Source organism: Zalophus californianus, chromosome 6 (genome assembly GCF_009762305.2).
Source record: "Zalophus californianus isolate mZalCal1 chromosome 6, mZalCal1.pri.v2, whole genome shotgun sequence".
Taxonomy (NCBI): Eukaryota; Metazoa; Chordata; class Mammalia; order Carnivora; family Otariidae; genus Zalophus; species Zalophus californianus.
Window position 1 is genome coordinate 4,800,260 of NC_045600.1, and position 8,864 is coordinate 4,809,123.

At 62.4% G+C, this 8,864-nt stretch overlaps 1 protein-coding gene and 1 long non-coding RNA gene across 4 annotated transcripts; one reads left to right on the plus strand and one right to left on the minus strand.

Annotated features, from left to right (window-relative positions):
• Window positions 1–230: 230 nt before the first annotated feature.
• On the minus strand, window positions 231–5,752 carry SLC25A47 (solute carrier family 25 member 47). 3 transcript variants are annotated; one of them, XM_027569367.1, is made up of 6 exons: window positions 5,551–5,752; window positions 3,721–3,764; window positions 3,322–3,393; window positions 2,392–2,574; window positions 1,398–1,716; window positions 231–1,119 (listed from the first exon to the last, which is right to left on the minus strand). In XM_027569367.1, the coding sequence occupies exons 1-6, from the start codon at window positions 5,576–5,578 to the stop codon at window positions 839–841; spliced, it is 927 nt and encodes a 308-aa protein (XP_027425168.1). In that variant the 5' UTR covers window positions 5,579–5,752; the 3' UTR covers window positions 231–838. The 3 variants fall into 3 exon arrangements, with proteins under 3 accessions (XP_027425168.1, XP_027425170.1, XP_027425169.2); XM_027569369.2 differs by lacking the exon at window positions 5,551–5,752 and adding an exon at window positions 5,408–5,543; XM_027569368.2 differs by lacking the exon at window positions 5,551–5,752 and adding an exon at window positions 3,872–3,973.
• On the plus strand, window positions 3,352–8,828 carry LOC113908845. Its single transcript, XR_003515613.2, has 3 exons — window positions 3,352–3,443; window positions 3,827–4,154; window positions 8,772–8,828. It is a non-coding gene; the product is annotated as an uncharacterized LOC113908845 (long non-coding RNA).
• The last annotated feature ends 36 nt before the right edge of the window (window positions 8,829–8,864 follow it).

The window sequence follows — 8,864 nt, forward strand, 5'->3', positions numbered from 1 at the left end:
TGGGTTTGGGATGCAGGTGGTGAGGAGAGCAAGCCTCATGCTGAAGGCTGAGTGGCCTCCCGTGTTAGGGTTCAGCGCCCCGAAGGCCAAGGGATTGGAGCCAGCCAGAGTGCTGGGCCTCAGTGTGCCCATCTGCATAGTGGGAACACTGGCCACACAGGTCTGGAGGGCTGGGCCTCTGAGGATAAGCTGATCGCCTGCCCCACAGACCACGGAGCAGCACCACTGAGCATGCTCAAAGACGTTTTATTGTCAACAGCTCCCCGCTGAGTCTCGGGGATCTCCCAGCAGGGCAAGGGCGTGAGCAGGTCTGGCAGCACGCTGGCCATGGCCATCGGGTCAGTGCCCTCTCTGAGCAGCCTGGTGCAGGGGAGCGAGCCGGCCGGTGCCCAGGAGCTCACTAAGCAGCCGAGGAGAGCTGAGCGGGGGGCGGGGGGACCGGGCGGGGAGGGCGGCCGAGGGACTGAATGGAGGCACAGGGGTGCTCTGAAGACGCGGGCGGGCGGCAGGGAGGGGTGACAGGGAAGCTGGAACTCCAACGACCTGCTCAAATGACTCCGTGTGACGGATGTCCTCGTCCAAAAGGCCCACTCCTCCCTGGCTCGTGTGACCCTCAGGCCACCCCCAGGCTGATGGCAGACGGGCCCCTCAACCTCCTTGTGGTCCGTAGCCGGGCAGGCGAAGCCCCGAGCACGGCTGACTCGGGCTTCGGGGAGGCTCAGGCGGTCCTGGGCGGCGGCTCCGTGGGGCCCAGACCCCGACGCTCTCCTGCGCCCCCTGCAGCCACAAGGACCTCGGGAAGCTGCCGGCGGGCCGGCCCCTGGGGCGTTGGGACTGGCTACGTGGACAGGCCCCGGATGAGCCCCAGCACGGCTTCGTAGGCAACAAAGACCACCATGTTGACAGGGAAGGCGCGGCAGCAGTTGAGCGTCAGCCCCTTGAAGAGGACCCGCGGCCCCTCCTCCCGCACGCTGGTCACCACGCAGTGCAGAAGGCCCCGGTAGCGTCGCTGGCCCTGCCCGTCCGCCTGCAGGCGTGACTTGATCACGTCCATGGGGGTGGCCACGGCCCAGGCCAGGACCCCGGCACAGCCCCCAGCCACCAGCACACCCAAGACATCTGCAGGGAGAGAGCCGCGAGCGCCTCAGCCACACGCCAGCCGGCGACACAGAGGAGGCCAAGCGGGGGACCCCCGGAATGAAGCCCGGGGCGCAAGCCACCGACGTGAGCTATACAAAGCCACACGGCGGGCCTGTCCCGACTCCCCGTGTGGTGGGCACGGACGTTCCCACCCCGGGAGGCTCCGTGGCACCCGGATCTGGCACGACCGCATCCACGCCTCCTTCCCCCCCACCCCCCCGCCCGGCCCCGCTTGCCCGGCCCCGGGCCCCGCTCACCTGGCCGGCTGTGGCCAGCGGGGGTGAGCTGCTCGCAGAGGATGGTGTAGGACAGGAAGTAGGTGGCGAAGGAGTGGCCGTCCCGGAAGAGCAGGGCCGAGCTGCCCTTGTAGAGGCCCCGCAGCCCCTCCTCACGGGCCACCGTGGCCAGACAGTGCAGTGGCCCTCGGTACTTGGGCCTGGGCGCCGAGCGGGCAGGGGGCGCCGGACACATGGGGGGCGCGGCCGAGGGCCATGAGGCCGAGGGGCGCCGCTGCTGCGTCTGCGTCTGCGTCTGCAGGCGGACCTTGGCCACCTCAGTGGGCGAGGTCAGGAACACCTGCCGAGAAGCAGCAGGGATAAGAGGGCGCCCTCCCTTGGCCTCCTGTTGCCCCAGGCAACACCCGCGCCTCCGGCTGGTCCGCCTGGCCCACCCGTCCCGGTGCAGCAGGGTTCGCAGCCAGTGCTTGCTTCTGCCACCCGGGCTGCCGGCTGGGAGCGGGCCCGGCACACCATAGGTGTTGGGTAAATGTCTGTGACTCGGGTTCGTGGAAGTATTTATCACATAACTAACATGGGAATGACATCCATGTACTAACTATGTGATTAACATAAGTATTTAGTGTAAGAATAGTACAGTACTAAATGCATTTAATAACATGACTAAGTAACATAATATCACCAATAATGCTGCCATTCTGTGGGTGCTCACACCTGTCAGACTCCGTGCTAACGGGGGGGCTCTGCACTCATAACCTTACTGGGTCTTCACCACGCCTCTTACGAATGAAGAGACAGAAGCTCAGAGAGGCTCCCTAGCTTGCCCAAGTTCACTCAGCTAACAAGAATCAGCTGGGCCCTCACCCACAGCCCCCCAGCCCTCCTCCAGTCTCTGCCCTGCCCCAAGCCTCCGTGTCCCCCTCTGCAGGGCTGGGTGGCCTCTTGGGCGGCTCCCTCGGCACCTCCGGACCCCGCAGTCCTGAGGCCCCCACTCCTACCCCCCACCCCCACTCACGCGGACCAGGCCAGAAGCAAATCCTGACAGCGTGATGTCGGGCTTGGCAGGCTTGGCGTCGGGGCTGCCGTATCGAAATCGGCAGATGTGCGCCAGGCAGTGGCGGTAGGTCCCGAAAGACACGGACGAGACCAGGGACACGGTGCACACGGGCAGCGAGAGGCCTCGGTAGAAGCCCCGCACCTGGCGGGTAGACAGACAGGACCCGAGGGCCCGAATCAGGCCAGAGGCCCAGCCGGGAAGGGGGCCACCCGGAGGGGCCCTGGGCCAAGGGGGCTGGGTCTCAGCCCTGCTCTGGCCTCCCTGGCCGGTCGCTCGCTGCCAAGCTCTCCGCGTCCTCGGCTATAGGTTGGGGATCATAACACTCCACTTTCGAGGTTATGTGAGAGACTGAAGAGACAGAGGGCCAGGCTGGACCTAGGACAGCTATTTGATGATGATGATGATGATGATGATGATGACATTGAGTAGCATGCTTTATTGTAGCCGTTTTTTCATTTGTTCACCCCTGGCCAGCATCGAGCCCCAGGTTCACTTTGGTAAGTATCCCTGAGTCCCTCCTCTGGACCGGGCTCTCAGCTGGATGCTGGGGACACCTCACAGCTCCACCCAGCATGGCTTTTAAGGGATGCCCAGCCTGGAGGGGATAGAAATGCAAACACTCGGGGTCCCCCCCCGACCCTCAAAGGCCCCAGATGCCACCTGTAGACCCTCTCCTGAAGGCAGGACCTCATTCTGAGCACCTCCTATGTGCCAGACGCCTGGCTCTCGTCCTCAGAGAAACCCAGCAGGTTGGTACAATCATTTCCATTTGGAAGGTGACAGAGCTGAGCTCAGATGGCTTCAGCACCCCCTGGCTGGTTGGGAGCGGCAGGCCTGGGGTCTGAGGCCCTGACATACTCCTGCCCATTACCCTGGGCCCCGGCCTACCCGCTCTTGGCGGTATGTGTCCCATACGCAGTGCCAGATGCCCCTGTACTTGGGCTCTGTCTGGATCTTGACCTGTGAGAGAAGCGGACTTCAGGAAGGGGTGGCTCCAGGCCGACGGCAAGGTTAGTAGGCCTGGGGGAGGGGACGAGACAACGCCTTGATTTTCATATGCGTGCTGAGTGTGGGCAGAGCAGGGATCAGGAGCCCCATGTAAGACAAGAAACCTGAGGCACAGATGAGAAGAGGGGCTGACATAGTCCTGAGGAGCGTGGGGAAGGCTGGTCTGATTAGCAGGCCAGAAAGTTCTCTGGCCACAGGTGGATGCAGGTGACTCGGAGGGCAGCCTAATCCCAGCCAGGGGCCTTTGGATGGACGGCAGAGGCCTGCCTCTTGCCATACCTTCACCGTGTCCAGGGGGTAGCCCACAGCAACACCACAGACACCTGGAAGGAAATCAGAGGGACCAGGTGAGAAGGAGGAGTAACCTGATCCTGTCTCAGGGCAGGAGGCAGCAGTGAACCCGACCAGCTCCCGCTGAGAATAGACCCACACTTCTTGTCCACACCGTGTCTCATCAACCCTGAGCGTGCTGATGCAGAGAAGGAAACTGAGTCTCAGCCAAGCTGCTAGCAGTTTCTCCTTCCGCGTCTTGGCCCAGCCATGCCTTGTTCCGAAAGCCAGGGATGCGTTTTGGGAGCGCCTCTGTTTCGACACTTGCTGTGCTCTGCCTCCAAACCAGGCAGCTCTTGTCCTGAAGCCTGTGACGGGTCTGTCTGCCTTTCAGCGGCCAGGTGCGTGTGAAGGAGAGGCACAGACCCAACGAAGGCCATGAGGTAGGAAAGCCCAGGTCACCCAGGGCTCTGTGAAGGACGGCCTGGCTCTCCCTGCAAAGGGCCAGGTGCCACCATCTTGTTCCTTTCTCCTTTCCTGACACTAGAGCCTCAATGTCCACGCCCCCAGCACTGCCCTGGGGAAGCCAGAGAGCCACAGAGCCCTGGGGTAACATACCCCAGGGGTGAGGGGTAGTGAGGGCCACCTGAGGACAACAATGCCCTTGGGGGCTCTGCCCTATTTACTAGGCATCCCAGGACTCAGTAAGTGTGCATGAATGAATGAACGAGTGAGTGCACGAACAAAGGACTGACTGAATGACTTGATTGGAATTATCCTCCTTGACCCTCACACAGACCTCACCAAACTCCTACTCATCCATCAAAGCCCTGCCACAGTATCACCCCCTCTCTGGAGCCCTCCCTGGACCCCTGTATCTGGGTTGCCTCTGTGCCGGAAAACATATTGATTGGAGCGCTGATCACGTGGTTTTGCTTCCCTCCCACGCATGCCATGTCTGTCCTCCACAAGGGCAAGGCCCAGGTCTTCAAGAGCCCTTCCTGGCTTTGTGATCTTGGCCAAGTCAAGCCCCTTCTCTGAGCCTCCTCCTTAGGGGGCTAACACGCAGGGAAGGAGCTGGCCTCTGGCCCAGCGCAGAGTCGGACCTCAGAAAGGTCCCCGGGGAGGCCAGGGCTCCAGCCTGCCCTGGGTCAGCACTGCCCTCCCCTCCTGAGGGAGGGGGACACCCCACGCCATTCCCAGAAGTATCGACCAGCACCCACGGCTATTTCACAAGACCGGCAAGGCTAAGCGTGCCCCGCCCAAATTAGGCTCCCAGCCTGCAGGATCGAGGGCCGGGGTGGGGGAAGCCCGTCCCCCGCCTGTTTCCCAACAGGCCAGTTATCTCTCTGGATTTGTCTTTTGCAACCAGCTCTTTCCCCAGAAGGGAAAATAGCTTGGGAGGCCAGCAGGCTGGGACAGCAGTCAGCCAGCCAGCGGGTGTGGCCGGGGCTCAGCAGGGCCTCTCCCCCTCCCCGCCCACCCCCACCCCCGCAGTCCGTGTTTCCGGACCCAGGCCTGTTTGTCCTCGCTGCCCACCCTCCCCCAGCCTCTTGTTCCTTCCCACAGCTCAGCCGTCCCTCTCCACACTGACGGCCCAGGCGGAGACCACCCTCTGCCCCCGCAGCCCTCCCCCCCACCCCCACCCCTGCCTGGGGGCCCCCAGGCTGAGCGGGCCAGGCCAGCGCAGACTCACCTCCCCCTGCGCCTCCTCCCAGCACCTGCGGCCCTCACTGGGGCCCGACCACTTCTGGGGCCCCCCCGCGGCCCACTGCGTGGGGGGGGGCTACTGCCCCCGCGCGCCTCCTGGGACCCCCTCCCCCGGTCCCTGTCTGTTACCTCCGATGGCGCCAGCCACAAAATCCATGGACAGCAGGGTGGTGGGGAAGGCCCTGGGGTCTGGCTGCCTGACAGCGGTCTGCCACCACCGGGGTGGCCTTGACAGCACTCATCAGCTCCTGGCCGACCTTAAATAGCTGGGGCCGGGGGAGGGACAGGAGACGGGAGCCTGCTGACCAGTGGCCTCGAAGGCAGAGGTCGTGCGGGGCAATGCCCAAACCCAGGCACTGGGCAGCTGGACTCCCTCCCACCCACCCCCCAAAGGACCCTTGTCCCAGTGCCCTTGGGACCCGGGGGTCAGGGAAGTATGTGAGGCCACGGGAGGTGGCAGGCTCACTGTCCACACTGCCAGGTGCAGACACCTCCGGGGAGGTCCGGGGATGGGGCTGTGGTAGTCCTGTCCCTCCAAGCCTTCCTGGTGCCCTCGGGCCTCCCCAGGAGCCCTCGAAGCTCCATCCTATTCACTCAACAAACACCATCCGGGCTGGGGCCGAGCTGAGGCTGCACGGAGGCGGATAAGACCCAGTGCCCATCCTCAGGAGGCTCCAGCCGGCAGGAGGGAGTGGGAGCGAGCACGGGCAGGCTGCACGAGCCCCCCTTTCCCCCCTCCACCTCACAAGCAAACACGGGTCACAGCCCAGCGTCTGCTCCATGCCCTGCACACTGCCCTGGCCCCACACTGTCCGTGTGCACCCACCTCTGTCTCCCACTCCCCGGGCCCCGCCGGATCCGCCTCTGCTCAGCTCCCAGAGCCCAGCACTGACCAAGCCCTGAGGGGCCCATTGCTAGGGAACCAGGGGCCAGGGCTGCTGATTGGGCCTCTCACGAAGCCAGGGTTCTCCTGAAGGGAAAGCAGGGCTGACGGTCCCATTTTACAGATGGAGCCACTGAGGCCCAAAGAGGGGATTTGTCCGAGGCCGTGCAAGTGGCAGGGCTGGATGTGATCGCCAGACACTCTGGAACAACCAGCCCCTCTCTGATGCTGAGGGCCAGGCCCTGACACCCATGAGATTTGTCCCCATGGCCATCACCCAGTGGGCCCTCCCAGGGGCTCAGCACATGATCCCATATGACCCACACGGCAGTGCTGCGAGGTGGCCACGGGGGCACTCAGGCTTAAGGAGGCCGTGCACTTGCCCAGGGCCACACAAAGTGAGTGTCCTGCTGGCCAGAAAGCTGGCAGGACCGGGGTAGAGGGGCACAGGGTTCGGACTGTCTCGCCCAGGTGGCCCTCGGGTCAGGGACTGTGTGTCTACCTGTTTTCTTGTGTTCTGACGTGTGGACGCAGGCTGGCCTTGAACAGGCTGGGTGCTGATGGAGGGGCAGCCCCCTCCCCACCTGCCCAGCCAATGCAGGGTGAAGGGGAGACAGCCTGGCAGTGGCGGCTGCCATGTCAGAGGGCAAAGGGCAGGATGATGCCCTGCCTGGCCTTTAGAGAGACACAGCTCAGCGTCTGCTTGGGAGCCAGGCTGTTTGCATCCAAAGATTTTATTTGTTTATTTGTCAGAGAGAGAGTGAGCACACGCAGGGGGAGCAGCAGGGAGAGGGAGAAGCTGGCTCCCCGCTGAGCAGGGAGCCCGATGTGGGGCTCGATCCCAGGACCCCGGGATCATGACCCGAGCCAAAGGCAGATGCTTAACCGACTGAAGCCACCCAGGCGCCCCGGGCTGTGCATTCAAGCCCAGCTCTGAGACCACAGCAACAACCACACAGACAGGAGTCCCTGCCTCGTGGCTCTTACGTTCTAGGGAGGGAGATAGACCACCAAGAGATGAGGTGACAAAAGCACGGAGACCTCCAAACAGCAGTTAGCGCCAAGGACAGAAGCAGAGGGGGGAGGAGACAAGGGGCATGTGGGGCTGGAGGGGGCGGGCAGCCCAAGACGGTGACATAGGAGACAAGTGTGTTTTCCCAGACACGGCAGCCAAGTGTCACCCGCCCTTTGTCTCCTGAACAAACACACCCAAACTTTACCCTTCTCCACAGCAGACACAGAAAACACGCCACCTCACCCTTCGGGCTGTGGTTCAGGTGGAAAAGCTCCCCAGCCCGCCATGAGCTTCGGGCAGGCAGGGCTGTGCCAGACCCGTCTCTGAGCCCACAGCACCCAGCACAAGACAGCCACCCTGGGAAGGCGGGCGGAAGAAAGGCATGAGAAAACAAGTCGGTGGATGGATGAATGGTGGAGAGATGGACGGAGGGGGTGCGTGGGCAGGTGGACAGACAGGTAGATGGAGGGACGGACAGACAGACAGATGGACTGAAGGGTGGACAGATGAACGGCTGGGGTGGAGGGGTTGGGGGTGAGTGGATTGACAGTGGAAAATACAAATGAATGAGCAGAGGCAGCGCAGGGTTACCGGCCCACACTTGGCTTGAGCTGGCAAAGAGGCTGGGTGGCTGGGCAGGCAGGGGTCCTGGCCAGGGACAGCCCCACACAGTCTGGGGGAGAGCTCAGGCGGGGCCCCCACAGCCTGGGTTTGACTCCTGGCTCCGCCTCTTCCAGCTGGGTGCCCTTGGGCTGGTAGTGTTACCTCTCTGGGTCTTGCGTGGATAGCAGAAGGCAGAGTCCATGGGAACTCTCCGGGCCACTCCTCCCAACAGGGAGCGGCCGGCCTTAGGCCCTCCTCCGCCAACACCAGGGCCCCACCGAGTGCGGCCCCGCCTGGCTGGTCTTCCAAGAGGAGGCAGACATCGCACAGGAAACCCAAGCCTGGGCCGCCACAAAGGGCTCTGGGAACAGGGGGCGTGGTGCTGGCCCCACTGGGCACAGGGACTTGCCGGCGAGGGGCTTGACACATTCCAAAATGCATTTTTACATTTTATAAGAAAGAGAATAATTATAAGTTATTTTTTTAAAAATCCAGACTGAAGGGCGCCAGGGTGGTTCAGTCGTTAAGCGTCCGCCTTCGGCTCAGGTCATGATCCCAGGGTCCTGGGATCGAGCCCCGCGTCGGGCTCCCTGCTCGGCGGGAAGCCTGCTTCTCCCTCTCCCACTCCCCCTGCTTGTGTTCCCTCTCTCGCCGTGTCTCTCTCTGTTAAAAAATAAATAAATAAATCTTTTAAAAATAAATAAATAAATAAATAAATATCCAGACTGAAGAGAGAGAGCATACAAAGCAAATGCCTCACAGTCCAGGTCTGGGTCCTGCTTTCTCGTCAAATGCAAGTAAACACAAACATTTTCTTTTTTGTGGTTTTTTTGTTTTGTTTTGGAGCAGGGAAGGGCAGAGGGAGAGAGAGAGAATCTCAAGCAGGCTCCACGCCCAGCGCAGAGCCCAACACTGGACTCGATCCCTCGACCCTGAGATCAT

Bases quoted from the DNA above. Each gene is read 5' to 3' on its own strand.
- SLC25A47 (XM_027569367.1), bottom strand. From the start codon at position 5,578: ATGGATTTTGTGGCTGGCGCCATCGGAG. The intron at 3,765-5,550 runs GTAACAGACAGG...ATTTCCTTCCAG, and splicing joins TGTGGCTGGCGCCATCGGAG to GTGTCTGTGGTGTTGCTGTG. The intron at 1,120-1,397 runs GTGAGCGGGGCC...CTCTCCCTGCAG, and splicing joins CGCTGGCCACAGCCGGCCAG to ATGTCTTGGGTGTGCTGGTG.